Source organism: Lissotriton vulgaris, chromosome 5 (genome assembly GCF_964263255.1).
Source record: "Lissotriton vulgaris chromosome 5, aLisVul1.2, whole genome shotgun sequence".
Classification (NCBI taxonomy): domain Eukaryota; kingdom Metazoa; phylum Chordata; class Amphibia; order Caudata; family Salamandridae; genus Lissotriton; species Lissotriton vulgaris.
In genome coordinates, this window is record NC_141693.1 from 1,702,877,658 (window position 1) to 1,702,898,409 (window position 20,752).

The 20,752-nt window shown below is 47.4% G+C and overlaps 1 protein-coding gene across 1 annotated transcript in view; it reads left to right on the forward strand.

Annotated features, from left to right (window-relative positions):
• Positions 1-247: 247 nt before the first annotated feature.
• The window catches only part of PLCD3 (phospholipase C delta 3), a 338,775-nt gene continuing 318,270 nt past the window's right edge, over positions 248-20,752 (forward strand). The window contains exon 1 of the mRNA XM_086923873.1: positions 248-545. Coding sequence (XP_086779999.1) covers positions 398-545 — 148 coding nt within the window. The 5' untranslated portion in view covers positions 248-397. The remainder of the gene's footprint in view (positions 546-20,752) is intronic.

Below are 20,752 nucleotides of genomic sequence, written 5' to 3' on the forward strand. Positions count from 1 at the left end.
CCCTGAGCAGCCCGGCTCCTACAGTCCCAGAGGAGGAGGAGGAGGGGGGAGCGAGGGGGCGACAGCGGCGCTCACTGAAGGAGCAGGCGCAGGAGGGCAGAGCGCGGCCTGGCGGCCGTGCGCAGGAGGGGAGGTGTGTGGCAAGGAGCCTGCAATCAGAGCAGGAGGAGACGGCCGGGAGGAGGGCGGGGCAGGAGAAATGTGACTCCCGGCAGCAGGCCAGCTCTCTCAAAATGCCAGGCAGAAATCTGTGCATGGATCAGTCGGTCTTTGTGGGCAGGCGGGAGGCGGCGGCGAGGAGAGGCACTCACGGAGCCTGACAGGACAGACTCAAGTTCTTCGGGAGAAGCAGGCTGCGCCTCCTGTGACCGGAGCGGGGTGAGGGTTAGGGGGGCTCATGGCGTGCCCCTGGAAGATCTGCTGTGGCAGAAGAAAGCAGAAATACGCGAAGGAGACGGAGAAGGAACAGGAGCAAGTGCAAGTCCAGGTCCAGCAATGCGCAGTGCCTGCCGGGAGTCTGGGCGTCCAGCCCTTCAGGAAGATGGGTGAGTGAACCTTTAATGGGAATAGCAAAGGGACCTCGCAAAAAGTGTAATATATGCTTTATTTTCGTTCTCTGACTCCTTTCCCACAGGCGCATTGTTCTACCCCTGTGCTGCTGCTGTTAGCATAAAGTGCCCTGCTGCCTTCCCACTGAGAGTGCCACCCCGGTGCCAATGCACAGACTCCAGAGAGCCCCCCTCTGCCAGATCAGCACAGGACAGAGGAGGGGCATCGTGTCTACATGTGTTGTTTACATTAAGTACAGGCTGAGACAGGGACAGCAGCAGCACGTCCTGGGTCCTGCCAGGCAGCCAGGGTTGTATCCCACGTTCGTCTCCGCTGCCTCTTCTCAAACTTCAGTCCTTCTTGTTTGGGAAGAGTTTCCATGCCGCCGCCTGTCTTCTTCTCAGCCTGGTACACATGAGCTCACCGGGTACCTGCGAAGTACTTTATCTTAAGAAGAAAACACGGGGGTGCTTATTGGTATATCTCAGTTTGAGACACAGGGCTGTCATTGCTGGTGTCTCAGAGCTGGAGACACAGAGCTGTCTGTCATTGATGGTGTTTCAGAGCTGGAGACACAGGGCTGTCATTGGTGGTGTTTCTGAACTGCAGACAGGGCTGTCATTACTGGTGTTTCTGAGTTTAGGGCACATGGCTGTCATTGATGGTGTTTCAGAGCTGGTGACACAGGGCTGTCATTGATGGTGTTTCAGAGCTGGAGACACGGGGCTGTCATTGGTGGTGTTTGTGAACCCGAGACAGGGCTGTCATTACTGGTATTTCTGAGTTTAGGGCACATGGCTGTCATTGATGGTGTTTCAGAGCTGGAGACACAGGGCTGTCATTGATGGTGTTTCAGAGCTGGAGACACAGGGCTGTCATTGATGGTGTTTCAGAGCTGGAGAGACACAGGGCTGTCATTGGTGGTGTTTCAGAGCTGGAGACACAGGGCTGTCATTGATGGTGTTTCAGAGCTGGAGACACAGGGCTGTCATTGGTGGTGTTTCTGAACTGCAGACAGGGCTGCCATTACTGGTGTTTCTGAGTTTAGGGCACATGGCTGTCATTGATTGTGTTTCTGAGCTGGAGACACAGGGCTGTCATTGATGGTGTTTCAGAGCTGGTGACACAGGGCTGTCATTGATGGTTTTTCAGAGCTTGAGACACAGGGCTGTCATTGGTGGTGTTTCAGAGCTGGAGACACAGGGCTGTCATTGGTGGTGTTTCTGAACTGCAGACAAGGCTGTCATTGCTGGTGTTTCTGAGTTTAGGGCACATGTCTGTCATTGATGGTGTTTCAGAGCTGGAGACACAGGGCTGTCATTGGTGGTGTTTGTGAACTGGAGACAGGGCTGTCATTACTGGTGTTTCTGAGTTTAGGGCACATGGCGGTCATTGATTGTGTTTCAGAGCTGGAGACACTGGGCTTTCATTGCTGGTGTTTCTGAGCTGGTGGCACAGGGCTGTCATTGATGGTGTTTCAGAGCTTGAGACACAGGGCTGTCATTGGTGGTGTTTCAGAGCTGGAGGCACAGGGCTGTCATTGGTGGTGTTTGTGAACTGGAGACAGGGCTGTCATTACTGGTGTTTCTGAGTTTAGGGCACATGTCTGTCATTGATGGTGTTTCAGAGCTGGAGACACAGGACTGTCATTGGTGGTGTTTCTGAACTGCAGAAAAGGCTGTCATTGCTGGTGTTTCTGAGTTTAGGGCACATGTCTGTCATTGATGGTGTTTCAGAGCTGGAGACACAGGACTGTCATTGGTGGTGTTTGTGAACTGGAGACAGGGCTGTCATTACTGGTGTTTCTGAGTTTAGGGCATATGGCTGTCATTGATGGTGTTTCAGAGCTGGAGACACAGGGCTGTCATTGATGGTGTTTCAGAGCTGGTGACACAGGGCTGTCATTGATGGTGTTTCAGAGCTTGAGACACAGGGCTGTCATTGGTGGTGTTTCAGAGCTGGAGACACAGGGCTGTCATTGGTGGTGTTTCTGAACTGCAGACAAGGCTGTCATTGCTGGTGTTTCTGAGTTTAGGGCACATGTCTGTCATTGATGGTGTTTCAGAGCTGGAGACACAGGACTGTCATTGGTGGTGTTTGTGAACTGGAGACAGGGCTGTCATTACTGGTGTTTCTAAGTTTAGGGCACATGGCTGTCATTTATGGTGTTTCAGAGCTGGAGACACAGGGCTGTCATTGATGGAGTTTCGGAGGACTGGAGACACAGGGCTGTCATTGATGGTGTTTCAGAGCTGGGGCCACTGGCTGTCGTTACTGGTGTTTCACAGTTAAGGACACATCACTGCCATTGATGGTGTTTTTGATTTCGGGACACAAGGTGTCATTGCTGGTGTTTCAGAGCTGGAGACACAGAGCTGTCATTGCTGGTGTTTCTGAGTTTAGGGCACATGTCTGTCATTGGTGGTGTTTCAGAGCTGGAGACACAGGGCTGTCATTGGTGGTGTTTCTGAACTGCAGACAAGGCTGTCATTGCTGGTGTTTCTGAGGTTAGGGCACATGTCTGTCATTGGTGGTGTTTCAGAGCTGGAGACACAGGGCTTTCATTGGTGGTGTTTCTGAACTGCAGACAAGGCTGTCATTACTGGTGTTTCTGAGTTTAGGGCACATGGCTGTCATTGATGGTGTTTCAGAGCTGGAGACACAGGGCTGTCATTGATGGTGTTTCAGAGCTGGGGCCACTGGCTGTCGTTACTGCCATTGATGGTGTTTTTGATTTCGGGACACAAGGTGTCAATGCTGGTGTTTCAGAGCTGGAGGCACAGGGCTGTCATTGATGGTGTTTTTGATTTCGAGACACATGCTGCCATTGCTGGTATTTTTGATTTCGGGACACATGCTGTCATTGCTGGTGTTTTTTATTTCGGGACACATGCTGTCATTGATGGTGTTTAAGAGCTGGGGATTCAGGGCTGTCATTGATGGTGTTTCAGAGCTGGACACACAGGACTGTCATTGATCGTGTTTCAGAGCTGGAGACACAGGGCTGTCATTGATGGTGTTTCAGACCTGTAGAGACACGACTGTCATTGATGGTGTTTCAGAGCTGGAGACACAATACTGCCAGTGATGGTGTTTCAGAGCTGGAGACACAGGGCTGTCATTGATGGTGTTTCAGAGCTGGAGACACAGGAATGTCATTGATGGTGTTTCAGAGCTGGAGACACACGGCTGTCATTGATGGTGTTTCAGAGCTGAGACACAGGACTGTCATTGAGGTTGTTTCAGAGCTGGGGCCACATAGCTGTCTTTACTGGTGTTTCTGAGTTTGGGCACCGCTGTTATTGCGGGTGTTTCTGAGTTGCGGACACATGGCAGTCATTACTGAGGTTTCTGAGTTTCGGGCACATGTCTGTCATTGCTGGTGTTTGTTTCTCAGTTTGTCAGTCTGGGACACACTGTCATTACTGGTTTCCTCAGTTCTAAACACGTCCTGTCGTGGTTGATGTTTTACAACTCGTGACAGGGTTGTCATTGCTGGTGTTTCTGAGTTTGGGACACAGGGCTGTCATTGCTGGTGTTTCTCAGTCTAGGGCACAGGGCTGTCATTGCTGGTGTTTCTCAGTCTGGGGCACAGGGCTGTCATTGCTGGTGTTTCTGAGTTTGGGGCACAGGGCTGTCATTGCTGGTGTTTCTCAGTCTGGGGCACAGGGCTGTCATTGCTGGTGTTTCTGAGTTTTGGACACAGGGCTATCATTGCTGGTGTTTCTCAGTTTGGACCACAGAGCTGTCATTGCTGGTGTTTCTCAGTTTGGGACACAGGGCTGTCATTGCTGGTGTTTCTCAGTCTGGGTCACAGGGCTGTCATTGCTGGTGTTTCTGAGTTTGGGACACAGGGCTGTCCTTACTGGTATTTCTGAGTTTGGGGCAGAGAGCTGTCATTGCTGACGTTTCTCAGTCTGGGGCACAGGGCTGTCATTGCTGGTGTTTCTGAGTTTGGAACACAGGGCTGTCATTGCTGGTGTTTCTCAGTCTGGGTCACAGGGCTGTCATTGCTGGTGTTTCTGAGTTTGGGACACAGGGCTGTCATTGCTGGTGTTTCTGAGTTTGGGACACAGGGCTTTCCTTACTGGTATTTCTGAGTTTGAGGCAGAGAGCTGTCATTGCTGGTGTTTCTCAGTCTGGGGCACAGGGCTGTCATTGCTGGTGTTTCTGAGTTTGGGACACAGGGCTGTCATTGCTGGTGTTTCTCAGTCTGGGGCACAGGGCTTCCCTTACTGGTATTTCTGAGTTTGGGGCACATAGCTGTCGTTGCTGGTGTTTCTGAGTTTGGGACACAGGGCTGTTATTGCTGGTGTTTCTGAATTTGAGGTACAGGGCTGTCATTGTTGGTGTTTCTCAGTCTGGGGCACAGGGCTGCCCTTACTGGTATTTCTGAGTTTGGGGCACATAGCTGTCGTTGCTGGTGTTTCTGAGTTTGGGACACAGGGCTGTTATTGCTGGTGTTTCTGAGTTTGGGGTACAGGACTGTCATTGCTTGTGTTTCTCAGTCTGGGGCACAGGACTGTCATTGCTTGTGTTTCTCAGTCTGGGACACAAGGCTGTCATTACTGATGTTTCTGAATTTAGGACACAGCTGTTAATGCTGGTGTTTCCGAGTTTGGGACACAGCTGTTATCACTGGTGTTTCTGTGCATGTCGTATTGGGTTTTCCTTACCAGTTTTCCCAGAGGTTCATAGAGATGTCCTTATAGGTGTTCAAACCTCAGCTCTGTTCTTACCATGTGTGTACTACTAGCACAGGATTAACAACATTCCTAGTGTTGTTAATTTGATGCCCCGGGAATGTCTCTACTCTTGCTTCAGAGTTGGGACATTGCTGGGCTGCTCTAAGAGTTGTTGCGCTTTGGAGACCCAGCGGTTTTTGCTGTGTATTTCTGGTCTGGAGACCAGGGCAGGGCCTTTGACTGTTTCTGGGCCTGGGAGAGCAATGTTTCCTGCAGGTTTGCTATTTGCAAAGCTTTTCTACACACAGTGGCACTGCAAATGAAAGGCAAAGTACAGCCCTCATTGCTAGTTACTGTATCCCACTGCAGCATTAACTCGAGGTGGGATACCGCTCCAGATCATTACAGGAAGCCCAGTGTCCCTGGTCCTGATGTTCACATGTCTGGAGACACGGGGCCAGAGTTCACCAGCTGCAGATCTGCACCCAGTGAAACCCCTCTGGGGGTGCTTCCCCGGTGTATATCGACCCTGTCCTAACTCCCTGTCCCCCAAATCGCCTACGCTGACCGCCAGTGGACCTGAGGCAAGTGGGAAATGTCAGCTGATTTTTCCCCTGAATTGTGGAAAAACCACCCAAATTTCAGATTTTGGGGACAAACCCCGTAATTGCCTGCTTTTGGTGCTCAGATACCATGATGGCCATTCTGAGGGGTCCGGCAATGCATTACTCTTGCGGGCTGATATTTTCCTTGTGTAATTTTCGAGAACAGAACCTAACCATGCCCTGCCTCCACGTCATAGCTGTATGCCCCTGTAGTGTGGGTCTGCTTGGATTATTTTTGCCAGGACTGATTTTAGTTTCCAGTTCCACAAGTGGACAAGTATAGTAGAAACTATCATAAAAGTCACGAGCGTTACATCTATATGCCAATGTGCAGAGTTTTGCATTGAGCTTCTTGCAGGTTGCAGAGAAAATCTGTGCAACTTCACCCATCTCTCAAGGCCCCTACATTTCATCCGGGGGTTGAAAATTATATTAATTATAGCTGGGATTAGCAGATGACTCTATGCCACCAGTAACCCCACCCTGGACAGCTATCTCTGAATCTGATGCATTGTGGGAGTGGTGGTCTTGAGTCTCAACAATTGGCCTAATCACTAGAGTGCAAGAGCGCAATGACTTGTAGTGAAGAGTACAACGTGTGAGTATTGTGTGTCCATTGACATGGAGTCATCTGTAAACAGCAGACACATTATTTTAAGGCTCCAAAGTGTCGACAATTTTTCTAAAGGAAATGATAAGATTTGGTCTATAGCTGTTCAGTTTGGTTTCTATTACCTGTGTTGTGCTTTAATTTGATGGAAATGCAAATATACATTTGTAACATGTTTTAATCGAGAATTGTAATTCATATGTTTTATTTTTACGTACTATGAGGACTTTTCTCATTGTTACTCAGTGGTTATTGGGCAGTATCTGTTGTGGATACTGTCATTTACCGCCAGTTTCCATGCTCCTAGGTACATTAAATGTAAAAGTCTGTCCCTTTGTACAGTTGGTTGTCCATGGGTAGATAGGTTGCCTAGTCAAGGTTTCTTGTAGGAGGTGGTTGAGGATGTGACATGCAGATGCTGAATAAAACAATATCTAGTCACAGCAGACCATTATAGAAATATGTAGTAGAAATATGGGCATTTAGAAGAAAAGCAACACTGATAAGCAGACAGTGCTAGCATATCTTGAGGCAAGGTATAACCCCGCCACAGTTTTGTAGCGCTACGTTGGAAGTGACCGTGGGACCTGTGTACAATGTCATTGTATCAGAGGCTGCCTGTGAGTCCTGGTTATCTTCCCAACCTCTTTGAATCTCAGTTGTTCTTTCTTCCTTCGCTGTTTTTCTCAATGAATTCCTGGCAGAATGTTATAGATGTATCCAGTAAGCTCTGACGTGCCTGCAAAAATCTTCCAAAACAAAAAGATAGTTTGAAACATCCAATACGGCTCTGCCATTGTCAACATCCAATATGGCTGGCTGTTGTCAACATTCAAAATGGCTGGCGTTGTCCATATTCAGTATGGCCGGCCGTTGTCAATATTTTCCGACTGATTATGGGTCAGAACTCTTCCAAATATTTAGACTACAATATACCTAGAATTGCACTTCAGAGATGGACAGTTCACACAGTTCCTGAAACAGGACCAGTGGTCATAGCCAGTGGGACTAAGGCCTACCATTAAAGAGTGGGAAATAGAATGGTGCTAGTTTCTGCAAAGTAGGTCAGTAGCAAGGGGAGGTGCATATTTGCAGCTGATGCAGTCCTTCCTGATGCCTGGCACCTCCACGACCATCAGATGCAGCAAATGAATTGGTTTCCGTAAAGACCAGCTGAGCAAACATTAGCGACTCCAAGCCAGGTTCTGTCCGTGGGTCATACCTCATGCAGGTCCAGAGAGCTGAGCCTTGCTTTCCATTGGAGTACAGCTCCAATGTCCCCAGAAGGCTCAAAGGAAAGACTTCTCCAGTGGACTAGGATTGTTTATAGTAGCATTAGAGAGAAAACAACTTTCAATGTCCAAGTGAGATGTTCCTTACAGGTAATGCTGCAAATCTCTTTTCCATAGGTCCATACGAACATGAAGTACTGATTCTGGAGATACTGTCTAGTTCAGTCTGGCACTGGCTGGCAGCCAGGGTAAATCTATAGGTGTGCCATATTCCAAAGTCATGGCTCTGGCAAACCAGAATAGGTACAACTCCCTGAGCTATCATCTAGAAAATTGAGTGGGGCAGGTAGGAGGTGATGTGAAGGGTCTCTTAGATTTCCAAACTGTTCCCAGAATAGAATAAAAAGCGTAGGTCAACGATGGCCACGGTGCATTTATCAGAGGGGTGATGGACAAGACTGTGCAAGCAGAGCTACGCTTGTGTCTGGGGAGATCCGCAGGCAGAGTGGCAAAGATACAAAATTGTGTTTTTGCCCCTTAGGGCTGGTCAAGGCTTTATGTGGATAACCTGGACGCTCTCAGGTAGGACTTAGGATACCAGAAGGAGCAACTATAAAGGGAACGCCAAATGTGAAATGTAATATGAAAGGAAAACTCCATGTTGTGGTTCTTTCGGGGTATCCTTGTGCCCATGCTACTTAAAAACTCATCTGTCACCAACCATCACTACCATACTATCAAGAAGAGGTAGTATCCGCCGTCTACTTTGGGTGGCCATACTCTTTGGGTTTGTCTCCTGACCAGAAGAGCCAAACAATCATTGGCTAAGCCAATAGGTTTAACCTTTAATATCCCTTGTCTTTACCAGTGGGTTATAGCTGTGCTGTACAGATTCCCTAATGCTATGCAGCATGGCTAAAGAATGGAAAAATAATACTTTTGACACAGACAACCGCGTCATTTTGTAAGCGCTCGTCCCACGCATCCTCGTGTCTACAAAATGATGTGGGAGCTTTTTCTTATATTCTAGATTACCTCTCTGAGTTGGATCAGTAACAAAAACAAAAAAATGGCGGGATGTGTGTAGAAGAAATACAGGAGATGTGGGTGGGTAGGGAAGCAACATGAGAGAGACAGAGAAGTGCACAGCAAGACAAAGCAACACGGCGAAAGCACAGAAGCACATATCGAGACAGAGCAAGACGGGGACGGGGAGCACAGAAGCACTCTGTGAGACAAAGCAGCACAGATATGGGAAAGTAACATGGGGGACAGAAACAACACTGGAGGGGCAAAGACGCACATGCAAAGACAGAGCAACACCGAGACTAGGGGGTGGGGTGAAATACAAAAGCACACGGTGAGGCAAAGCAACATGGAGCCTGAAGTGGCAGAGAAGCACATGGTGAGACAGAACAGCACGGAGACTGAGGGCCATAGTAGCACATGGCGAGACAGAGCAAAGCAGATAAAGGGAGGGAGAGAAGCACACAAAGGAGACAGCTGGAAAACACACACACTGATGGGGTGCTTAACTAAAAAGAAAAAAGTAGCACCAAAAAAAACAACCAGCGTAAGGACAAAGTAATGTGTCCAGTCTCCAAGGAAGGGGGACAAACTAATGATGGGGCAGTAAAGTCCTCAAAAGCCATCAAATATGAAGTAGGCAAATGAGAGTGACAAAAAGGAAAACCAATGGAAACACTACACAGTTGGTGGGCTGTAAGCCCATGGTAAGCTAGCAAAATGTCTTACAACCATTGATCAAAATGTATCTTAAAAAGGCACGGGAACTGTGATCCTGAGTGCGATAGGGTCAGGGTCAGTAAACATGTGGGCGGACGGGGGGTCAAAAGTGTGCCTAAAAACAACATACTATTTAACTATTTTTTTGGTCTTTCATCTTCAGGTAACTGTACATAAAATAACACACACCTTACATGAAAAATACATGCAAGTTACTCACAGTATATGATGGACGGTCACAAAAAAAATAGGTTTAAGATAAAGCGCTTTCAAAATATAGATGTTAGCAATATGCAATCAGATTATACCTAGTACAAACATTTGTATTAATGTCTTTTAAAAGCACGCGCTCCACAGCTCAGCTGCTATCTTGTACAATACCGCTCAAAAAGAACACATCCTTGTCATCAGGAAGCTTCTTGTGACGCCCTCAAATAAAGTCAGTAAAGGCATTCCATTTGCAGATTAACCAGTTGCACACATTTGCATTTCTTTCAAGCAGCAGGCATCCTGGCACCAAGGCTTTTATCTTGTTTAGTCGTCTGCCCTCCCTCGGCTTCACAACACAGGACACTCCCGCCCTTTCATTTGAACTACAGCATCTCATCTGTGGGATTAACCTTCAAAGGACTGTTATATTTTTACAAGAAGTAAGGGAACTATTGCTGTTAAATTAAAACACCTTAGATACGCTCATGCGCTGTTTTAGGCGAGACCTAAAAATGCATGGAGCAGTGGACGTGTTGATTATCAAACGCATGGCGGGAAAAACAGGGGACAGGCCGGGAAAAGGCCAGAATGAGAAACTCCTTGGCTGGATAGCTTCGGCTAAATGGGCGTCTGGCGGATATTTAGAGTTGTACCATACTCGGATTTTTGTGGTGGACAACTCGGAAGCAGGCTGGTCTATACAGGGAAGGCTAGCTGGCTGACTGCAGTGAGGACACGTGCAGTTTGAAAGGAAGGAGGGTTAAAGGGGGTGTGCATTACTGAATGGGGGCATGGGAACAAAGGATTTTGGAACTCTCTGCATCCTGTGGGATGGCGGTGTGAAGTGCTGCTGTCTCCAGGTGACTCACAGCCTTTCCGCTGCACTTCATGCACCCGTTGTTTACACTGCGTTTGCAGGCGCTGCTTTACCAAGGTGAGAACGCGGACATCATTTGCACCTCTGCCCATTACAGAGTCGGGGATTGCCATTGGTCACCACCTTTAGAGACATCGCCCTGATTTTCAAGCCCTTTTCTGGCCTCGTAATCAGAGTCGTTTTCTGCATGCAGACTTTTCCTTGTAGAGTTTACGATCTGGTGCTGTGTGCGCGTGTCACATTTCTACCCAGATTCTATGTTCATGTCTGTCCACTCGCACGGTGAGCTCTTAGCGCTCATCAATAAAAGATCGCTTATGTTTGCAGAGGATAAGTCGTTTGTGTTTCGCCCAGGTTTTCTTGAAGTGTTCTGGCATGTTATGCTCAGTTTTCTGCAGATTGCCTTTACTGATTGCGTTGTACCTTTCTCGGCCTTCATCTTTCTTTTCCCTCTCTTCTCTTTTCTCCCCCTTATTCTTTCCCCTCAAAATCCATAAAATGCTTTTGTGAATATCCACTTTGACACTAGGATTTTTAAGCTTTGTCCTTTTCCACCTATTTTGTACCATTCCTCTTGTCAATTGTTATTTTTTAAATTGTATTATTCTAATAAAGCCTTTCAAACATAAAAAAGAGGAGTCATGCCCGGGGGATGGGGGAAAGGGGGGGATGCCAATGCGTGGATATCATCTTGCAATATATCTCAGCAAGCAAAAAACGCTTTGTGTTTTTGGCATTTTTGTTGCCAGGAGGGTTTCTAGACTGCCAACATGATGGGTTCCCAGGAAAGTGGATTCACACAAAATGACAAACTTAGAATGAGCAACAGGAATGTATATTGGTAGTGTATAGACTTAAAAAAATAAACTTGCTTTCCAATTAATAGCTCATCAACACAGCTGGAGCAACAGGGGGAGTAAAAGTCAGGCTACCCCCACTCAACAAACCAATAACAACAAGAAGCCTGACTTGGCTAGAACACCTACTTTTAAATTCACGACAATGTAGGGGTTTTCAATGTATTTCAAATACTCCCTCACAACAGCGACCCACTATCGCTACTCAAAGTGCCAATGTGTTCTATTTATAACAAAAATGTCAATACAACATAGGACAACTCCCACCCAGACATGAAAAAGTGTGAGAAAGGAGAGACAGTACCTCACGGTCGTAACACCAAGGGGGGCTTGCTGGTTGATACGCACACCCATTATGATTAATAGCTTCCAATGTGCTCATATCCTGGGTGGCACCTGACCTAGAACTACAGTTCCCAGAATGCAAAGTGTCCATGGCACATAAGCTATGTCTGTAGATGCCTTACATGATATAGGTCCATAGTCAAGGGCATTTAATTACTTTGTGTCAAAGAAAAAGTTATTCGAAGCACTGGGGCTTACTCTGTCTGCTGCCAGATTTCTGCCCCCCCCCCCCCCCACTTCCACCACAGGGATCTAGTCCACTATTTGTCAGCTTGTCAATCTCGTTCCCCACCTTGTCACATTTGCCATCCAAAGTGCATCTAATGGCCTCTGCTGACTAAGAGCAGCAGTATTAAAAATGTAGAGTTTGGTACCGTAGGGGCTCCTCAGGAACGTCCCAGAGGACAAGAACCGCTCAAAATAGGATCTCCACTGGATCATACCTCGCTTTGCGCTCCAGGGAGTACGATGTAAAGTGCCATGGTCAGACCAGAGAATGCTTGGGGCATGCCCTTTTCCCTTGAAATGGATACAGAGGGTAGCTATTGAACAATCTAAACCCCTCAAGTTCTCTGTCCATGCGCCGAGTCCATCCTTAGTTTCTTGTACTCTGGAATTTTGCTCTTTAGCTCTGGGGGGACAGTGACAGCAGCATCAGGACCATGAAGTGCTTGGCTGAGGAGGATCAGAGAAGCTTGACTGTTTAGCTGTGCTCAAGTCACTCTTCTCAGCACGGTGGTAGAGGTTTGTTCATCCTCCTGTTAAACACCCACAGCTTCTCCCCTCTTATCCTGTCCAACCACTGACAACAATTCAGTCTACCTAAGTAGCTATTTACCCTCAGTTTTTAATTTCTAAAAAAAAGTAAGTGTAAGACCCCAAAGTAGTTTTTAAGACCCTGTGGCCGGAGTTGCTGAATGCTGGGGTTAGGCAAGGCCTAAAAAGACATCATTGGTGGCCCATTACAGAGTAGCTCACTGCCACTTTTCTTTGACTAAAAGCACACCACTGTTTTAGGCATGATGTCTGTAGATGCATAATAAATGCTCAGCTTGGTCGGAGCCTGGAAGCCCCTCTGAGATCAAGTCAGGGCTCCGCAGTTGGAAGACCTCTTGATTAAGCACTTTCCCTTTCTTCTGGTGGGTTTATAAAGGTTAGAGCCCATTTGGCACACTAACGTGGCTACTGTGCCAGAGAACCACTGTTGCCTCTTTTGCTTCTGCCAGTGCCTCAGCTCAACAGATTATCTAATCTTCCAAAAATGGGAGACGGAAAGTCAAAAACTTCTACAGACAAGTATCCCTAACCAGTTGACGTCCAGTTTTATTTTCCACCACTCATTCTATTTGCTAGGAGCTGACCTCTTACAAATTGCACTGACTGCTCTGCCTACTGTTTGGAAAACTTAAAACAGGATGCTGGTTAATACACTTATAATTGTGAGCTCCATTTTGTGTCATGAACGTTATTTACACCAAACATTTATTCATGGAAGTATTTAGAGTTTGAAAAAAGTTAAATGAATCCTAAAATCCTCGACATCATATTTAAAGGCTTTCTGCCCAGCAAAGATAACTGAAGGTCTGGATTCTGTGCCTTCCATCATGTTTATTTATTTTATTGCCTCAGTGCACTATGTAGCACCAATGTGCTTCTTTGCAGTTGCTTCAGAGCGCTTTGTGACAGTGAAGAAAGAATAGCACGGGTCAGAAAACTGAGGCTTCAGTAAAACATATGTCATCTAAATGTGGCCTCTCTGGTCGACCAAATTGAGTTGTGTACTATCCTATTTTCTCTCAGTATATTATGTCCATTATTTGCAAACGACGGATCCGACCTGTATTATACTGACACAGCTGGTCAGCTTATGCCACCAAAAGGCGGCATTTCCCTCTTTAAAATATAGAATTAAAACAGAAAACAGAAAATAGAAAATCAACAGTTCAAAAATATTCGAGTACTAAATAGAAATAGGAAGCTACTCCAAAACATTATTAATGGAAACAGAATTGCATCGGTACAAAAGAATATAGAATTTTTAACATATATTTATATCTTGCAGTTGTTCAGAATCTCAAAACTGAAAACATGGCCGCCAAGATATTTCTGAGTGAAAGGTGACATAGAGCCAGCTAGGAAGCAGGCTACTTGCCAGCACTACTTGTGAAATATGTTAATTTCCCTAGTTGTGCCAGCTGGCTCCTGATTTCCCCCGTGGTTTGTTTCCGGCATGCCAGCCCCTGGTGACAGCCTAGGTCACGGTAGAGAGAGACAGCCCACTCACCCACCCACTTCATCTTCACAACACCGTAAGAGGATGTTGTACAACACCTACTCCCCAGACACCACGAGACGACCAACCCTGCAATTACCGTCCCAATTAGGGAACCGGATGCCTTCACTCCAGCCTGTTCCTTGACAGATGCACAAACCAACCATCACTAACCTCTCCCCACAGAAACTCGCAATAGTGTCTTTGATGGGGATTACTCTCCGCTCTGAGAGTCGGGAGCAAACAAAGGACCGCTTTTAGTGGGAATCTGATTAAAATGCTGCTGAGCCGCTTATGTGCAGGCCCCCTGCTGGGTGATTCATCTCCATTCAGGATTCGGTCCCCCTGGCATCTATGCGCACCCTGGTAAGCAGTCTTGTGACCTCTCACGGAGCCAAAAGACCCCCCCCCCCCTTCCCCCTCTCCCCCCTCTCCCCCTCTTCTCTCAAGTGCTGTTTTCAGCTGGGACTCTTTCCTTGTGTCACTCCTCCCCCTCTTAAACCCACCCCCCAGTGGCGTCACTAGGGTTGGTGTCACCCAGTGCGGGTAACTCATGGTGTCACCCCCTCATGACTTACATCATGAATCCATGATGCCCCCCAGATACCCCTACACGGCTTTACACAGGGGCTAAAATGCACATGGCACCCGCGTGTCATGTGCAGCTACACACATGTCCTGGACAGTACAGGACAAACACACTACGCATGGCACCAGTCTACCCTTGCCCAGTTAGACACAGGTTTACTGGCAGCACAAGAACCCTACATGCCCGTTCAGGGCTACACTGTTTCCGGGCATAGCATGTTACGTCTGCACGGACTCAGAAAGATGCGCACAGTAACATATGGAAACATGACACCCACGTGCAACTCATAGTCAGTGGGCAGTACGTTACACTTGCACACAATAGCGCAACTACAGATCAAAGCAGTTTACTGGGTATATCGCACGCTCAGACACAAGGAACACAGGTTGTAATCGTCAAAGGGCATACTTTCAAACACAGCGAAGGGAAGAATGGGGGTGCCACTTACCAGCTGCAGAGGAAGACAAGCGTGCACCTGGCGCTGCAAAACCCTGGTTCACTTCCACTGGTCGGTTAGCCAGAGTTCAGCCTGCAGGGACTTCTTTTTCCTTTGAATTTCCTGAAATGATTCCTCTTGCCCGCATCGCAAGAATCTCAGGGGCGGAATCCATCCTCCCCTTTCTTGGTGTTGGGTCAGGTAAGTTGTTTGAGGCCTTGGAGTGTTTAGCACACCACTTTTCTCTTGTAACACACTGTTTGCTACCTCTCACATTTTGTTTGCTTTAGATACTTGCACAAGTGCCACCATTGCCTACGTAACGTTTGTTCTTGTGCTGGAGTGTCTGCCATATTATGCAGTATTATACCTCCAATTGTACTGTTTTCTCTTGTAACCTGCACCAGTCACTTTTTCCTCCTGTATTGCACCGTTTGCTACCAACCTGTATTTTGTTTGCTCACAATTGTCATTTTTGCCACAAGTAACTTAATGTTTGCTTTTGTAATTTGTTCACTTGTTATTTTCTAATCAATCATCATGTATCATTAGAGTTCCTATTGTGAAGCGCTCTGACGCCTCTTCGGGTAAAGCCCGCGCTATACAAAAATGCAATAAATAAACTTTTTGGTGCTCGAGGTTCGCTACTGCAGGAAGGGTTTGGCGGAGGGGCCCTCTGAAGGTCTCCCCCTAGAGCTTTAGGAGAGGAAGGAGAAAGCCATCAATCACTGTGGAGACGGGCATGGGCAGCGCTGCCTCTGCTTCAGCATTCCGCCTCCCAGAATAATATGCTGCTCTGTGCTCCCCTCCGATTGCCAAGGGCAGGAAAGTGAGAGCACTGGCGTTATGTCCCGCGGGGCGGCTGCAGTGTAGAGGGTACGGGAGGATGTGTAGTGAGCTGAGCGCCGTATAGTGCAGACAGCACTGTGTGGTGCAGAAACCACGGGGTGATAACCACTGCATTGTGCGGATGGGAGGCGCGCAATGGGCACTGGACATAGAGTCAGTACATAGTAAGCGCTCCGATGCCCTGTCAGGGGTAGTAAGCGCTATATAAATGCAATTACAATTCCAGAGCCAGAGACCTACGTGCAGTGGGGCCAGCGCTTGATATTGCAGGAGGGTGGCATGACGTGAGCGCGGAGTACAGAACCTGGCACCGCCGTGCAAGGGGGCGCTGAAGGAGGGTGTGCAGCAGATGCACCGGTGGGCACGGGGGCACGAGAGGTGTCCTACTGCAGGGGATGCTGGATAACGCGTGAGTGACTGTGGGGAGGGACGCAAAGTAATGCATTGTGTTTTAATGTTGCCACCCATGTGACCTCTCAGCCACCTCGAAGCCCACCGATGCGCTAGAATTGCCCGAGCATAGAAAAAATGCAATAGTTGAGGGCCAGGGCCAAGGGTGTTCTCGGTGGCACGCATCCTGAAGTGCAGAAGAGGTAAGTTTGAGGCAGGAAAATGAGGGAGTTTCGAGAAGTGAATGGGGTGAGGCAACGAGGAGGCAGGGTGTTGTGCATGACTCAGGATCCAAGGTGAGATGGCGGAGGCACGTGGAGGGCAGGATCAGGAAACAGGAGCCCTCGTTGTCTGGCACGATGAGCCAGGACTCGGCCCTGCTTCTGGAGAGCATTAGCAGCCAGCCCGCGCTGTTACTTGTAAAGAAGCTTTTTAAAACGTCAGGGCCGGGAGCCACGTCACGACGTGAGTGACGTTTCGAACGTCATTGACGTCCGGATGCTGAAAAGTCATAGCCTAATAATTGGGACAATAATTTTGGCCGGCGGCCGGGTAAGGTTGACAGACAGAAATATTATTTTGCATTTTGGTGTCACGGACACAGACTCCGTGAAACCAAAATGCAAAATAATATTACTGTCTGTCAAACCTTACCCAACCCGGCCGCCGGCCAAAATTATTGTTGACATGCACCATGGTGTCACCCCTTTTGATGGTGACACCCGGTGCGGTCCGCACCCCCCGCACCCCCCTAGTGACGCCACTGCCACCCCCTTTCAATCAAAAGAAAGCAGCTTGTTATAGTGATTACTTTTGAGGCGTTCAAAGAAGCGCTCGCTGCCCCCAAGGTGAGAGACGTCCCTTCTGGTCTGCTGACTTTCTCTTGTCATTAATAGAGTAATTGGTTGTAAGAAATTGGATTATTAACCGGGGTGGGTGACCACTTCCTCAAGGAATAATCACAACCCTTTTAGCTACAGCACAGAGCACACAGGGTAATTTAGGGCAGTGTGGAAAGTTCATGCAAAACAAGTGCAAAACTAATTAAGAAAAATAGAGTACATGTAATAAAGAAAATGGCACCAGAAGGTCAAACATCTAATAAGGGGAACAGGAGACACACGTTTTTTAAAGATTTAAGTAGGACTAGTGGCAAAAAGTAAAATAGTCAATAGTCATGGTAGACTGGGACCTAGCTGCAATTTCAGGCTGACTGCGATTGAACATGAATCGGATACACCTACCAGGTTTGTGGTGGTCAAGATTTTACCTTCTGACTTACCCCTTTAAGTCCCAATCCACCACAGAAGTTAATTTCTAAAGACCCTTAGGACGTATGAGGAGGCACTTAGAGACTCACAGGATGTAAGGCAGACCCAGCAGGGTCCAGTCCAGATCCAGTTGGCACTTGTCAGCTAGGCAGTTGCAGGAACGGCCTCTTGTAGCTTGTTGTTGGTCTGTAGCTACACAAAAAGTCAGCCAACTGACCCTTGCAGTCCACATCATTATCCTAGGTACAAGAAGGAGCAGGTTCAGTCCTTCAGAGCTCCTCTCAGTCACAGACAGTCGGTCTAGTCCTTTTCTGTTCTTTCTCAGGTGCAGCATTGTTCTGATATGGGTGCCTTGAGATGTCACATTTATGCCTGGCATGAGCAAGTGGGTAGAAATGACTCCTGGGGACACCCTAATTAATGGGGCAAACGTTCCAGAGGCCAACCCTACCCTCTTTGGGAATTTTCATGATGGCAAGGGTCTTTGGCCACACTAAACTTGAACCCTCAGAGCTGATGGAGGGTGTGGAGAGTGTACTATGGTAATCCTAGTGTCCTCATACATGTAACTCAAAAAGTTTGTTTTAAGCAACCCCCAATAAACCCAGAGTCAGAAGTATGGTAGAACAACAGTACGTTTTTTCAGCAACCCGATAGTGGATGCACAAGAATTGTTTTGGCATAATTTTTCCTTCCTTTCAGGCATGCCCCACGTATTTTATGTAAAAACCAAAGACCGAAGTCAGGTAGGACAAAAGTAGGGGTTTCCAGCAACCAGACAGTGTATACACAAGATTTGTCTTAGCATCCAGTGGCTGTATTATGGAAGTGCCCCAGGGCGCAACGGGAGATTGCGCCCGCTTTGCACACCGGGGCACTTTGGTATTAGAGAAGAGTCCACAGACACTTGTTCGTCCACTTCTGTAATACCAATATCGCTGGCACACATAAAGCACCAGCTCTATCTTCAGAGGGTGTTTCCTCATTTGCATGGGGGCATGGCCCCATGCAAATGAGGGAGTCCCTTTGGCACTGCACCCGCGCTGTAATGTAGATACGGGCGCAGAGACAAAGGTGCACCACCGCACCCCCTGATGGCAGCCCTTTGGAGAGGGTGAAGGAGGTTCCATGGACCCCCCAGACATCCCCTTGCAGGTGGGTGCAGTCACTCACTGCACCCACCTGCAAGGGAATCTCTAATCCTCCTTAAATGTGCAGGCAGGTTGTCGCCTGCACTGTGAAACAGGGAGCAGTTTCAAGGTACCCACTCAGTTTTTCACATGAATGCGCTGCCCCAGAGCAGTGCAAGTTCGCGGCTGCCATGAGGCAGCACATTCCATTTAATAGGGCACACTTTCCCTGTTTGTGCCCTGCTCACCTGTTTTACGGTGCGCTTGGCGCAAACAGGGAAAGTGCACCCTTTACATAGTAGGGCCCTGTTCTCTATCTTTCAAATGTGCTCCCTATGTGATATGTAAACCCACCATACCTGTGAAGTAGAATTTGACACTCCAGCAGGTTTGACAATATAGTATCAAAGAGGATACCCACAGCCCCCACCATGCATATTCTGTGAAGTTCAGAAGAGTAATCTCTGGCCATTAATGTCAGCTTATTGTTTGCTCCCCGTAGACATTTCACAGTTTATTTGGCAGGTGGAATTGCAGTTGTTACACCTGATAGAGTCAAGCTCCACTGGTAGGCTCGGTACTATGTTTTACAGTGTCACTGTAGTGGATGGCATAATAGGTGTGACAGTCCACTGGTGACATTTTGTACCAAATACTAGTCATTTATAGGTGAATTAAGCTAATAAAAATTAGGAATATGCCTATTCAACCATGTTTAAAGGGGAACACAGGCTCTCTGATACTGGTTAGCATGGGTAAAGTGCACAGAGTTCTAAAGCCAGCAAAAGTATAGGGTGCAGCAAAAGTCCGTGGTGACCAATCAGAAAAGAAGGGTTTCCTGCAAACCCTTCCCTCTTCTATCCCTTTTCACTACAAATAACAAACTCGCATGCCCACCGCTCATTCATTTCATATTTCCCTATACTAATTCACCACTGTTTAGGTTCTGGAGTAGCGTCCTACTTGCTGAAAAAGTGCTTCAACACCTTATCAGGGCTAGTAAGCGCTACATAAATGCAATTACAATACAATCACTGAGTGGTTTATCTGCAGAATTTCTATATGACGGTGAAGTTAAAGATCATTGACACTCGATAGTGGTGATTATGTGGTTAGCATTCACATTTCTAAATTATACCACCTCCTAAACATGTCTGGGGGGGCAAGGCCGTCCTCTCAAATGGGAAGCTGATGCAACTCGATGCAAATCCCTTTACTTCAGAATGGTACAACTGAGACCATCTTAAAGAAATTCAGCTTTGGGAGTATGCTACCTAAGGCCCTCACTTGTAAATGGCCGAACGGGCCATCCAGTGAATGTTGTCACATAAGATATCAAAGCCCGAGCTATTGGCATCATCAAACAAAGCAGCTTTGTACAATGCCTATTGCTGCTGATTGTTAGTGAGGCCGCCATTTTTAGGTCTCTCTACACTGGATGGTCCCTCTTAAAGACAATAATGTTGCTCCTCACTTAATGAACATATTTGCCATATACATGATGCACATGATATGACTATGACAAACGGAAATCTCTCGGTTCACTTAGAACAAAGTCAGTAGGAGAGAAGGAAATGATCATGCTTAAAATCTATTGCTGGTGACAGATGCTAGGACAAAAGTGAAACAGAAATGTTCAAGAAATATTCACATTTCAAGTTAGAGTCTTTTACAGTATTTTGATTGACATTTGATAGTGATTTACATGCCGAATGTTTTGTTATCTTGACTTCAAATGTTCTGTAGCTCATGTAGCCAGCCAGAGGATTTGCCCGTCTTTCACATAACTTTGCTGGCTTGTCCCTCAAAACTAGGCCCATCTCTTCCTGGAGAGCACACAGCCAGGCCAGGCGACTGGCAGAGTTGGACTGAGGGAGTCCTCTGTGCACTCCACCCCGCTGCTGCTCCGGAGCATGAAGGACTGCGCACTGCTGCTCTCAACAAGTTCTCACCTAGATAGATTTCCAGCAGCACGCGGCCCGAGACATGCAGACCATCAAATAACGCATGACACGCCAGGCGTCACGTGATGCTGCTTTCTTGAAGGGCACCAGAGGGGCTTATCTAATTGCAACTAAATGCAACTTTAAAATTACGAG